Raw genomic sequence first — 14072 nt, 5'->3', positions numbered from 1 at the left:
CCACAAGTAACTAGGAACAAGGAAAATTTTTAAAAAGGGGAGTTGTTATTACTGTTACTTGGTTGCTTGTCTTTCATATAGCACTTTCACATAACTAAAAAGGTTTGTGTTTATCTGTAGAAGTGTACTTAAGGAGACTTAACTAAGTGGTTAAAAAAACCAAAATGGATGAGCAAAGGGGAGCAAAAGTACAAGTATCATAACTGAGTGAGAGAGAGAAGAGGTGGTAGAGAATTGAAATTTCATCTAACAAAACAGCCAAATCCTTCATTAAGTTTCAAAATTGGCTCAACATAGCTTGGAAACAATCTAAGTGACTCTTCAAGGAGGAGGGAAAAAGAGTTGGAGTTATGAGATGTTTGTTAACGGTGTATTCATAACACAGAGAACTACCAAATATCTATTTCTAATTAAATCTATCCTTTCCAAATAACAGATAATTAAATTCTCATAATAACTCCTTAACATATAGAAATATAAGTATTTTTTTTATTTAAGGATGTCAAATGAAACAGACAGCCGCTGCCTGTTATTTGCTGAACTACAAATGCCAGTATGTGTTGTTCCAGTGACCACTTTTCCTGTTTTTAGAGTTAGATCAGACACAGGCCGCCTATTGAAAAGCAGGTATACAGTCAGTTCTTAAATCCTAGCTCCTTGCCATGGTTTGAATTCTTATGCAGTTATGGAATTGGATTTGGGAGGAGAGATGCTGAATTGCTATCTGTACAGCATATTTTTACACCAAGATGCATACCAGTGGACTAGTTTGGGAATTTAACTAAGGACATGGCTGAGACACATGAGAGACTATTAAATATTTCCACTGAAGTTAAACCAATTCTTCAACTCTCTCTGCTCTTATGCTCTTTGCTGAAAAGATCCTGAGTCCTAGAATAGTTTCTTCTAGAAATCTCTAGAACTGAGCCCAGCACATACTCTTTGTTACACTGTTGTATTTATTTTGTTTTGCTTTGTGCATGGAATTCTTTCCAGGGAAAATGCTATAGGCAATGCCCCTTTGGTAAGATGCTCCTCAGTTTGGTAAAATGTCACAGATAAAAGTTGGGTTGTGTATAACCTACGCTACTTTCAACAATGGAGTAGGATGGCTTTTTTCTTTTCTTTCTTTCTTTCTACTCCCTTCCTCATTCTGGAGTCAGATATCTGGTTGGAAGACAAAGGCAAACACTCTTTTCGCAAAGTATCACAGGAAATGCCTACAGAATTGTTCTTTGGAAAGTGTGAAAGATCTGATTTTTTTTTTTTTTTTAGGTATCATACCATGAGGTCAGACCACTGTGAAGCACTACCTCTTTAAATTCCTCTTTTCTACCCTCCAGGCCTGCAGGCTCCATCATCCTAGCTGAGAACAAAACAGGACAGAAGAACTGATAAGACTTATGTACCAGAAGAGAAGGAACTCTGACAGCAGGGAACAAAAGGGGATAAAAGAGAAAGCAGGGCCATGGGGATGGATTGGCATGTGGACAGGGGATAAGAGGTCAAAGGAAGAAGAAATTTCTCTGCCAACCACAAGGTAGGGGATGTGGGTGCACTAGAGGTGGCACCAGCAAGAGCCATCAGGGGAAGATTTTCTGAGAAAATAAAGTGAAGGGGCCCGCTCCCCTCACGAGCCCTGAAATAGCTGAAATGTATAATAAGCCGGATTTTGTGTGTGCTTGATAAGGTAATAAGATTATTGTTTTGTGGACTATGCTGCCCATTCCCTTTCAAAACAGAACAGAACTGGGGTCCTGGCAATAAGACTAGAAATCAGGACTGAGCCTTTTACATGTTGTTCTCATTTACTAGTAAATGAATTAAGGTCGCTGCTGAAAGAGAACAGAAACACACACACAAGACCACAGTATCTTTGCCTTGAAGGACCATGTTATTGTATATAAGACATAGCACAAGTTACATTTTACCTGTTGCCATCAAGTTGATTCCGACTCACAGCAACCCTATATGACAAAGTAGAGCTGTCTCATAGGGTTTCCAAGAAGTGGCTTGTGGTTTTGGCTTGCTGACCTTTCAGTTAGCAGCCAAGCACTTAACTACTGTGCTACCAGGGCTCCGAGTCACATTTTAGAGAGGGAAAAATTAAACTTGGGCCTCCTGTGCTAGATGGTAGAGATGAGTCAAATTTGGGCTATCTTCTAAGCCCCTCAAGGTATTCCTCAGGGCCTTACAACTGCTGGTCCTTATTATCTATTCCAAGCCTCCAGCAGGACAGAGAAAGCATGAGTGCTAAGAAATGCAATTACAAAAGTATACGAGTAGGAATGGAGGACAAGACTAAACTTTCGCTGAGTGTGCGCACAATCATCTCCAACTAAGAGAGGAATTCTTAGAGAGGTTGCATGCCAATCCAGTGGTGAAATAAGTGGGTAGGTGCATAGGCAATAGCTAAACTGGGGTGAATAAACAAGCGATTCAGCTTTAAATACAGAAAAAGTGAGAAAATACAAGAAATGTGTTAAAACGTCCTGTGAGCAACTGACAATGGGGGACTGAATGGTCCCTAGTGAGAGACTGGAGATGGATTTGAGAGAAGTCAGTGTTAGAGATAATGTGATGTATTTATTCTGGTGGTAACAGCAAAAAATTGACCTGAAAGTGCACAGAAGTCAAGAAATGCTGATAATTATGTTCAAGTGATTGGCTGATTCACACGAATGAGTCATTTCAGTTCAACAGATGTTGTGCACTTGTTATGCATGAGTACTGTGTTCAAGCCTGCTTGGTTAGTATTGTTACTATAAATAAACATAGACCAGGATGTATCTAGATCTTCTCAATAGAACCAAGATGTGTAGCCAGGTCTTCTCTGAATTAGTCCCCAGAAGTTGCTACAGTGCCAATGCCAGTCTGACTTCTAGCAGAGCTTAAGTCAACATTAGCACTTAAACCTGGACTTCAGAACTGGGTATCTTATTTCTATTAGGGCTCATTGAATCCTTCATACTTAATAAGTATGTTCTCATATTTAATAAATAAAATCTTTACCTTTTCTACAAGAAGACCCCACCTCCAAGAAACACAGGTGCTAAAATTCACTTTTTTTTCTTTAAATGGAACCCAACAGCACTAAGGAAATGTTTAAATAAAGTAATATGTATTTTGACAAAAATTTAGAAAATACAGAAAAGCAAAAATACTGATAAAGATTACCTATAATCTCACTACCCAGAGTTAACCATTCTTAACATTCTTTTATCTACATGTGTGTAATAAAGATGAGATCACGCTGTACAACGGGTTTTGAAAATTGTTCTTTTCACGTACTCATTTGTGTTCTTCTACATTATTTTTAATGGTGGCAGAGTATTCCACTGTATAAATTACTTAACCTGTTTCTTTATATTGTTAGACATTTAAACTGCTTTCAGTCTTCATTATTCTAAATAGTACTACAGTGTGTAGCCAAAATCTATATACGTATCTTTCATTATTTCCTTTCCATGAATTCTTAGGAGTGGTCAGACTTGGCCCATTTTATAGGCTTTTGATCTATGTTGTTGTTGGTTGTCATCGAGTCTATTCCCACTCATGGTGACTCCGTTGTTATATATTACCCAAGTATATATCAGAAATGGGATATAAATTTTGCCTCCTGAAAGGTTGTACCAGCAACATATGAGATTGCATATTTCTGAACTCTGACCAACACTGTTGTTGTGTGCCATCTAGTCAATTCTGACTCAGAGCAACCCGATAGGACAGAGTAGAGCTGCCGCATAGAGTTCCCTAGGCTGTAGCTTTTATGGATGCCAACACTAGGATTGTAATATTTTGAATATAGAGCCAATTGATAGGTTAAGTGGTATGAGTGGTATTTCTGTTATTTGTGCTTCTATTTGTAATTTCTACACTCCAAAATATTTTTAAAAGGAAAAAGATACAGCATAATCGAACTGCCATATCCACAGGAAGCTGTGTTCATGTTTCCGTATTGCCTTCTAGTCTTTGTACAAATGCATACAGACATCTAGTTAGCTCATATATGCATATTGCTTACATCGTACTGACATTTGCTAAGCTCTTATTTTGCATACACAATTCATGCTTTCACACATGCTTCCTAATGAATATGCTCCAACTGCCTGTAGTGCAGAAAAGAAAAAGTATAGCTAAGGAGCTTTAAATAGAAACAAGTGCAACAAAATGACCAGCATGTTAACACCCAACAAACCTTAACCTAAATACAATAAAATGGCTGAAATGTTCGTCATAAACTACCACAGCTGCAATAAAACTGGCTAATGTTAAAAAAAAAAAAAAACTTTGTAAACTTTAATATGTGTGACAAAGGATACCACAGTAGAAGAGAATGGTCTTCCTTAAGCTTAGATGAAGGAAAGTAAGACTGCAAGTGTTTGTCAGTGTGCCCCGAGCGCTGTCCAGAAGTGTCATGCTAGCCACCAGCCTGAGGGTTCAAACAAGAAGACAGTGACCTCATACCATCATAGGCCACTAAAATCACCATGCTTATCAAGCATATACGTTTTCCTCCAAAGTAGAGAATATGCTGACGAGCCAATGCAAACTTCTACTCCGTGTGAAAGTATTTTTTTCCCTGAAAAATTAATAACTTGGCATTCTGGTTTCTGGTGAATTTCTTATGTGTTTCTTTATTGTGAGCCAGTTGTCTGATCTTGATCCACTGTGGGCATACTTTTAAAAAATTGCATATTTAGATAAGCAAAGGTAAAGCCTGGGCACTGGCCAATTGTGATCCCAAACAGATAAAGCCACCCTAAGTGGCTAGTTGACCTCTCAATAGCATTCTTATCTCAGTACGCTCTACGATCACAACAGTAATTCTATATATTGAGCCTTGACAGAATTCATAAAAAATGATTAGAAAAAAAAATTAAGACTCAGCTATATGCAACACAGTGGATGAATTTTATAAACATAACCTAGAACAAAATAAGCTAGAAATAAAAGAAAACATTTAATTTTATTTACATAAAGTTCAAAAACTGGTAATATTAATCTCTATTGTTTAGTGATTTGGAGCCCTGGTGGCGCAATGGCTAAAAGCTCAACTGCTAACCAGAAGGTCGGCAGTTCGAATCCACTAGCGGCTCCTTGGAAACCCTATGGGGCAGTCATAATCTGTTTCGTAGAGTCACTATGAGTCAGAATTAACTCCACAGCCACGGCTTAATGGTTAATCGTTTTAGTGATACATACGTAGTTATTAAAAGCTATGCAGAAAAATAAAGAAATGATTAAGTATCAGGGTAGTGTTTATCTCTAATAGATGGAGGGGGGCCTTTGCACTGGTGATACAGTGGTTAAGAACTCGGCTGCTAACCAAAAGGTCAGCAGTTCTAATCCACCAGCTGCTCCTTGGAAACTCTATGGGGCAGCTCTACTCTGTCCTATAGGGCTGCTATGAGTCAGAATTGACTCAAGCAGGTTTGGCTTTTGGAAACCCTGGTGGTGTAGTGGTTAAGTGCTATGGCTGCTAACCAAAAGTTCTTAAGTTCAAATCCACCAGGCGCAGCCCTCTATGGGGCAGTCCTACTCTGTTCTATAGGGTTGCTATGAGTCGGAATCAACTCAACGGCAATGGGTTTGGTTTTCTTTTTTAATAGATGGGGGGGTGTGATCAAGAAGGACACTCAGGAGGTTTCTGGGGTGTGGGCGCTGTTTTTTTTTCCTTTATTTGAGTGGTGCTTATATGGGTATATGGGTATGTGCTTTATTATCAACTGTTAAACTGCATATATACATATATATTTTTAACTTTTTGTGTGTAAGTTATATTTTACAATTCTTAAAAGTTTAAAAATTAAAGTTAATGAATAAATTGGAGGTAACAGAGTGGGAAGGGGTAGTAAGACCACAGACTCAAAAGTTAGATGACTTTACTTCAAATCCAAGTGCCACCACTTATAAGCTGCGTGACCTTATTAGGTAAGTCACTTAACCTCTCTGTGAGTCAGTGTTTACTCCATGCCAGACACCAAGGACACCAGGATAAGCAGACTAAACATGAGCCTTGCCTTTGTCAAGCTTCAATCTGTTGGGTGATCGGACATTAATCAAATAATTACACAAGTAAATCAAATAAATACACAAATTCCATTCTTTAAATGGAATCCAACAACACTAAAGGAAATTTTTAAATAAAGTAATATGTATTTTGACAAAAATTTAGAAAATACAGAAAAGCAAAAAGATAAAGATTACCTATAATTCACTACCCGGAGTTAACCATTCTTAATATTCTTTTAAAATTGGAAATGTGGTATTCTACAAAAAAATGAATAACGAGAACTTATAATAGGAAATTCAGTCTACTCAGGTCAAGAAGACTTCTCAGGGGAAGTGACATCCTTAATGAGATCTGAAGAATTATTGTTACCTAGGCAAAAGAGAGTGAAGAATGTTCAAGGCAGCACTTGAGGGTTGGACTATGCAGGACTTATTTTAGCCATTTTAAGAGATTCTTTAAGAAGTAAACGCGGTTCTGTTTGTAAAGCGCTTTAGCACAGAGCCTGAAGCACTGTTAAGGGTTAGCTATTGTGACTGTGAAAAGCAGATGAGCAGAAAAGTTATACTATAAAAGAAAAAGGAGATTGAAAATAGTCATGGAAAATTTTCAGACTCAGAAATCAAATTAACATAATAAAATACTATTTTACACCAATTATATTTTTAAAAGTTATGATTTTACCTGATGCAGCATAAGTAGAGAAGTTAAGAGACTTTGGAAACAAACATACCAGTTTCAAACCCCAGCTTTGCCATTTCGTAGGTAAAATGAAGATAATACTTTCCTCTTGGGGTTGTTGTAGAGATGAGCTGAGATCATATATGGTAAAACACTTAGCAGATTGCCTAGCACATGGTAAGGAGTCAATAAATTGTATCTATTATTGTCTTTTATAGTTACTAAATTAAGACTGGCAAAGTGGTAGAGAAAATTACAAATTCAGATACTGAAAATTAAAAAAATTCTTTTAGAAATAAGTTTGGCAGTACTTAACCATTTAGAGGAGCTCTGGTAGAGCTGTGCTTAAGAGCTCGGCTGTTAACCAAAAGGTCGGCAGTTGGAATCCACCAACCAATCCTTGGAGCAGTTCTATTCTGTCCTGTAGGGCCACTATAAGTCAGAATCGACTTGAAGACAAAGGGTTTAAACACTTAGATGCTAATACTCTTTGACCCAATAATAACACCTTGGGGGATCTAGCCTCAGGATGTAACCCAAAAGAAGGGAAAAACAACATGCACAACATATTCATTGTAGTGTTATCAAAAAAAACAAACCAAACCCACTGCCGTCGAGTCGATTCCGACTCATAGCGACCCTATAGGACAGAGTAGAACTGCCCCGTAGAGTTTCCAAGAAGTGCCTGGAGGATTCAAACTGCCGACCTTTTGGTTAGCAGCCATAGCACTTAACCACTATGCCACCTGGGTTTCCAGTTATCAATAATCATGAAAAATTAGAAACAACCTAAATGTCCAACAGTACAGAAATGGTTAAATTATCTGGGTGCTTGCTATGTGTCAGGCATTTTGTATACTTATCCCATTAACTTCACAGCAGTTATGCAAAGTGAATGTTATTTATTCCCACTTTTTAATGACTTTGTTCAAAGCCACACAGCTAATAATAGGCAGAACCTAAATTTAAACCCAGAATTATGTGACTACAAAGTGGTTATCAGTACAGATGGTAAAAAAGACTACCTGAATTCAAAACTCAGTTATACTGCTTACTAGCTGTGTGACCTTGAGAAAGTCAGTTAACCTCTCTGTGCCTCAGTCTCCTAATCTATAAAATTAAAATAATAGCACTACCTTCCTCAATAGATTAAATGAATTGATACATAAAAGTGCTCAGAGTGATGTCTGGCACATAGTAGGCTGTAGAAGTATTGGTTATTATGATTGTTATTATTTCATCATGCCATGCTGCACCATTGTTGTTGTTAGGTGCCGTTGAATCCATTTCAACTCATGGCGATCCCATGTGACACAGTAGAACTGCCCCTTAGGATTTTCTAGGCTGTAATCTTTACTGAAGCAGGTCGTCAGGTCTTTCTCCTGTTGAGCCCCTGGGTGGGTTCATACCCCCAGCCTTTCAGTTAACAGCCAAACGCTTAACCATTGCAGCACCAGGGCTCCTTAGCCATTAAATACTATAAATACTTTGAATTAACATGGTATATAATTTTGGTATAATGCTATGTGAAGTGGGAATACAAAATTGTATTACGCTATAATTATGATATAAAAAAGCATTATATAAATGGACAAGAAGATCCACAAAATAAAACTTGTTTTTTGGAATGCTAGTACTGTGGTGGATTTATTCATTTTTTTTTTTAACCTTGTGATAATATTGGTTTATAAGAATAATTACAATAAGGGCTTTTTAAAAGTACCTTCATGGAATTTTCAGTAATGTGGTCGTATACCGCTGTTTCTGCTATATAAAAACTATACTACCTAGGGATTTACCCTCAGGCTTTGAGGGACTCAGTGTTATTGGTTGAAATGAAGCAAGGCACTGTTGCATAAAGATTAATTTCACAGGCTCTGAATAATACAAATCTGGGTTAAGTTCTGTCTCTACAGCTTAACAGCTGAATAAGTTAGGCTGATTACTCTCAGGGCCTCAGTTTTCTCACCTGTAAGTCAGAGATAATAATTGTAGCTACCTCACAGGGTTTTTATGACTAATAAGATAGTGAATGTGATACTTCCTTGACACCCTATCAAAGGCTATCACAACTGTAATTAGTAATTAGTTGTTTAATGTTGCCTCTCCAGTTAGAAGACATGCTCCACAAAGCAGGAACATTGCATCGTATTCCTGTATTTGAATGAATGCATGAATACCTTACAGGGGCATTCTGTGGCAGCTTCATCTAGAGAGATTAAATTTAGTCTTGATACAAGAAGACCTGAGCATGCTATTGGCTTCAGCTGTCACACAGGACTGCCACATCTAGTTATGAATGTTGTGCTCTGAATAGAGATACCCGGCCAAGAGGTGTGGGGAGAGTGGGGACTGAAACCTAAGCCACGGACCTGAAGGCAGGGGGTAGAAAAGGTCACAGGGCCACCACCTGGAAGCAGAGGAGCCATTTGGTAATTTGCACAAAGGCACCATCCTTCAGACTAGCAGTAGCCCAGAGTCACAGAGTCAGTTCACAAGCTCCAGAATCATCAAATTCTGGGAGAATATACTAAGGGATTAAGGTGGGATGTGGGATGTGACCAGGTGGAAAACCCTCCAATTTAATGGCAGTATTTACCTTGCTCAAGCAAGCAACCTGGCCCCATTCAACACTCCCTCACTTCCCCAAAGCTACACCCTCTGGTATCTCAGATTAACCTTTAGGTGGGGCTGAGAGCAACACTCTTTTTCCACTGGAGGACATGAGTCAGTGAACAGTGAGGTTCCACTTAATCACCACCCCCAAACAAGGTCCTTAAAATCAGGACCTAGAAAAGCAAGGAAATGATTAATATAAAAGTCAGGATAGTGATTACCCCTTGGGCAGGGCAGGGTGGGGGTAGGGACCTGATGGGAAGGGGATATACAGAGGTCTTCTAGGGTCTGGCAATGCTCTGTTTATTGTCTTGGGTGGTAGTTGCTTTATAATTAGTCAATATACTGTACTTCTTTTACGTACTTCTCTAAATGTGTTAGTACATTTCACAATTTTAAACAGAAAAAAAAGACAAACTAGGGAAAAAATGATCAGATTTGTATTATTAAAAGATCACTTGGGTGTTGAATGGAAAATTGATTGAAGTGGGGCAAGACCAGAGGCAGAGAAACCAATTACGAGGCAGCTGTCATAATTTGGGTGAGAGATTATAATGACCCGAGATAAGAAAGGAGCCCTGGTGGTGCAGTGGTTAAAGCACTCAGATGCTAGCCAAAAGGTTGGCAGTTCAAACCCACCAGCCATTCCACAGGCAAAAGATGTGGCAGTCTTCTTCCATAAAGATTTACAGCCTTGGAAACGCTATGGGGCAGTTCTACTCTGTCCTATAGGGTCGCTTCGAGTCAGAATCAACTCAACAGCATTGGATTCTGTTTAGTTTTTGGAGATAAGAAAAGGTAAAATATCAGGGATATAGTTTACATTATTTAAAAAAAACACAACCAGAATAAAACAGAAGTTGCCCCTCACTTTTTACCTCTCTGCTTTGGGTGAATTTGGCTTAGGAGTTATAGGCCAGAGGCAGGCACGTTTCTAAAGAGACACATAGGCTAGGATGTCCTCCTTACCTCCCTCCCTTCAGACTGACTTCAGACAGGCTTCAGACTGACCGGACCATGGCACTGAGAGCACTTTTTTCATGATACCACAATATTATCTGAGTTGAACTGGTCTCTGTCATAATATTAACCACTCAATCATAATAGCTAATCACTCAAGTCTTTACAGAGTGTTTTTACATTACTGTGGTGGACCAGAGAGCTAGCTCCATGAGGACAAAGAGTTTTGTTTGTTTTGTTGACTGCTGTATCCTCAGTGCCTAGCACTGTGCTTGGTACATAGTAGGTGCTCTATAAACACCACTGAATAAATGGCCATATTTAATTATTATTGCTGTTAAATCTTCACAACAATCCTGTGAGGATAGGAAAGACGAAACTAGTATCCTCATTTTATAAATTTGAAACAAAGGCTCGGGAAGATTAAGGAACACGTCAAATAGTCTAGAATTTAGTTGGCAAAAGAATCATGATTTAATTCTAGGTTTTGTGCTTCGGTTCCCTTGTTTTTTCCACTTCTTCTTCACAGCTGAAGATCGAAGGTCTGAAGTTATTACAGCTCTGAAACACCAGCTGGAAGTATTCCAAAATACATGATAGGTACTCGCAGATACCCTATTTGATCTGATGTACTCGGTTATAGGGTCAATAAGGCCTATCCAGCTGATCACTGCAGCAATAACCACAGTTCCCTCAAAGGAGATGCAATGTTGCTCTGGGTAATCAAATCCAGTTGACCCTAGGCTGCCTCGTACTCAATATTTCTCTCCATTCCCTTCACTTGCTCCTACTCTCCATCCTAGCCTTTCACATCTCCAAGCAAAAGAAGGTTAAGGAAACCCTGTTATTGCAAAAACGTATGTTCTAATATTTTTTTCTTCACCAAAAAGAAAAGTGATGAGGCAGCAGGTAATTTTGGTGCTTTTAAAAAAAAATTATGTCATCCAAATGGAATCCCAAGGGGAGGATAAAAATGTTCATTGAGCCATGAAAAGCTAGTCTTGGTCTCTTTCCTCTTAATATAAAATAAAATTAGTAATTTGAATCATTAACCACAACTTAGATACCTGGGGAACTCTGTATGTTCAATTATATTAGTATTTATTCCACTGGAACTGTGTATGTCTTCTGTAGGATTCCTAGTCAAGTGTCAAGAAATAGCAAACAAAATATCAAAGTCAGTATTTTGGAGAGAACACCTAACATACATACAAACTGCTGAGGGAAGTCAAACGTTTAGGTTGCCTTCCTTCCCTCCTGCCTGTCTGAGGTCTAATATTCATTTTAATCCAAGAGCAATTTGGTCTAGGAGAGTTGGACCATCAGAGTCAGTTAAATAGCCTATGTAACTACCATGAGAGTGTTACACACAGGACTCACCAGAAATTCATTGGCAAACTCCTCTTTCTTAATTTTCTTATCTTGGTTCTCATGCAGGAACTTCTGCAGAATTTCTCTTTGGTCCATGCTGCAGAGCAAGAGAGACAATCTATGAATAGGTTGAAGGAGGGCATGTCAAATGTGTGTCATGGCTAAGACACCACCGAGAAGCCACTGCCGCCTCCTGAGCAGAGTATGCTGAAGGCTGTGGTTTACTGACTTCATCACAAGCCCTAGAGGAAATTAGTGCGTAACCAGCCTCTGTGGTCACACAACAAAACCATCATCTCACAGCAGGGCCCTAGCGCCTTCGTTTTCAACAAAGGAGCCTGGTTACAATTCAAGTTTTTAACAAACAAGAGACTAACCAGAAAATAACGTGTGGTCTGCTTAGCTCTGAGACTGTTCCAGTCTACATTTAAGCAAAATTCACCTCTCTTCTTGCTTCACAGAGAAAAGGCAGAGTTAGAGGTCTCATGGTTTCTGCCTCTCTCCATCTCACCAGTGAGCACAAAGGCCCTGGTGTCACCTTCTATATCCTCCATTTCCAAATGAACTCTGCTTCAGTTAGGCCCAGAAAGGGAGACGGACACTTTTAGAGTCACTCAACTTTTGCGGGGAGTCTTTCTCCAAAGGTTTCTTGCCAATATGATCGGGGCAAACTTCTGTTCATCAGAGAAGGCATTTTTTTCAGAGTATTTATTCTTAAGTTCCCCCAATAGACCTCAAACTCTCTTTGGAATGAAGCAAAGTCAGCTGCTTCTGACAGTCTATACCTCTCGCAGGACTAGGGAAGTGCTGACCTCCATTAAGGGAAGTGTGGATTTCAGGACCTCCCCCACCCCCAGGAGCCTTATGAGCTTCACTTGGATGTAAAGACTGAAAGTATTGGCCAATAAGGATTCAGAGCACAGTGACCCCCAGCAGGAGCACTGACCCAGCAATGGCATACTATCCCCCCGTTAGTAAAAAAAAAAAGTAAGGCTGATTTAACTGAGGGAACAGAAAAAAAGTAAAAACAATCACCTTGCTGGCAGCAATATAACTTTCAGGGTGGAAAGCCTGTTTCTAGAGAAGACATTTCTACTCTGCAGCCAGTGTCTTGGAAAAGGCCTTTGTTTCAGGAGGTCATGCCGTGCATGTGGCAATTCAGCCCTGTCTGACAGGCAAGTTGTTCCAGAAAAGGCTTCTACATCTCAGTTTGCCTAAGTTCTTTTTTCAGTGGGTACAGATCTGTCCAAGAGTGTCTAAATTAGTGCGAGAGCACCCAGAAATCAGCACATCATCTCTGTTTCGGGTAGAAGTTCAATAAAGAATATGTTAACAACATTGTTGTCGTTGTGTGCGGTCAAGTCGACTTTGGACTCATAGCGACCCTATAGGACAGAGTAGAACAGCCCCACAGGGTTTCCAAGGAGCAGCTGGTGGATTTGAACTGTCCATCGTTTGATGAGCAGCCTGAGCTCTTAACCTCTGCACTACCAGGGCTCCCCAAGAGTGTCTAAATCGGTGTGAGAACACCCAGAAACGAGCACATCATTTCTGTGTGGGGGTAGAAGTTCACTAAAGAATATGTTAACAACATCCTGAAGAAAACTGGGAAATGTATCATTAGGCCTTCCTTATGTATTTTCTTTTTTTTTATGTAAATATTAGCAATCCTTTCTGTTTTGCAACATTGTTCAAATTTCCTTTAGGAAGTCCTGATTCTGGACGCTATTAAGCTGCTTTCATTTTATTGAGCCCTACAACAGGAAAAAGAAAGGTCATTGATATAGCGTGGTTATAGGCAACTTGAAGCCAATATTCCAAATAAAGAATTTCAATACTGAGCCATGTAAATTAAAGTGGACCATAATGCTTCAGCAATATTTGTTGGAATAGAATCACATTTCTCAAATTAACCCCACTAGCCTTAAAGGAGAGTATCTCTCTGCTCTAAGCAATGCAGTGTTTGATCTGGTTATTTTTAAACATATAAAATAGAGGGAAAGGTTTACATTTTAAAAAATACAAAATTTAAAGCTCACAATAACTATAACCATGTAAAAGTATATACTGTACATAGTTAAACAGAAACTAAAAGTTGCAAAAAATCAATTGTATGTGTGTGCTGGGATTAAGGGTGATTTTTAAAAACTTTCTTATACCACTTTTTAAATTAAAACATACACACATGCAAAAAAAAAAACTATTAATTCATTCTTATTGAGTATCCACTAAATTCTAACACTGTGTTAGGGGCTGGGCATGCAATAGTGAACAAGCCAGAATATGGTTAAAAAACATACACACTAAACCAGTTAATAAAGCATTTCAGAACTGAAGAAATAGACTTAATTATTGATAAAAATAAAAATATTCCAAACTAACTTTCTTGTTTGCCAAGTAGCAAAGTATAACCCTAGAAGGAAATGATTCT

The 14072-nt window shown here is 38.8% G+C and overlaps 1 protein-coding gene across 4 annotated transcripts in view; it reads right to left on the bottom strand.

Annotated features, from left to right (window-relative positions):
- PTPN22 (protein tyrosine phosphatase non-receptor type 22) overlaps positions 1 to 12402 on the bottom strand; it is a 56626-nt gene extending 44224 nt beyond the window's left edge. For 3 of the 4 annotated variants that reach the window (XM_003409591.3, XM_023547488.2, XM_003409592.3), the window contains exon 1: positions 11651 to 12401. In XM_003409591.3, coding sequence (XP_003409639.1) covers positions 11651 to 11737 — 87 coding nt within the window. In that variant the 5' untranslated portion in view covers positions 11738 to 12401. Of the gene's footprint in view, positions 1 to 11650 lie in introns of all 4 variants that reach the window. The other variant, XM_023547489.2, reaches the window with a different exon arrangement.
- Between the last annotated feature and the right edge of the window lie 1670 nt (positions 12403 to 14072).

The sequence above is a fragment of the Loxodonta africana genome, chromosome 3, assembly GCF_030014295.1.
Source record: "Loxodonta africana isolate mLoxAfr1 chromosome 3, mLoxAfr1.hap2, whole genome shotgun sequence".
Taxonomy (NCBI): domain Eukaryota; kingdom Metazoa; phylum Chordata; class Mammalia; order Proboscidea; family Elephantidae; genus Loxodonta; species Loxodonta africana.
Note: the sequence above shows the minus strand (reverse complement) of the source record. Positions and strands in the feature narration are given on the sequence as shown.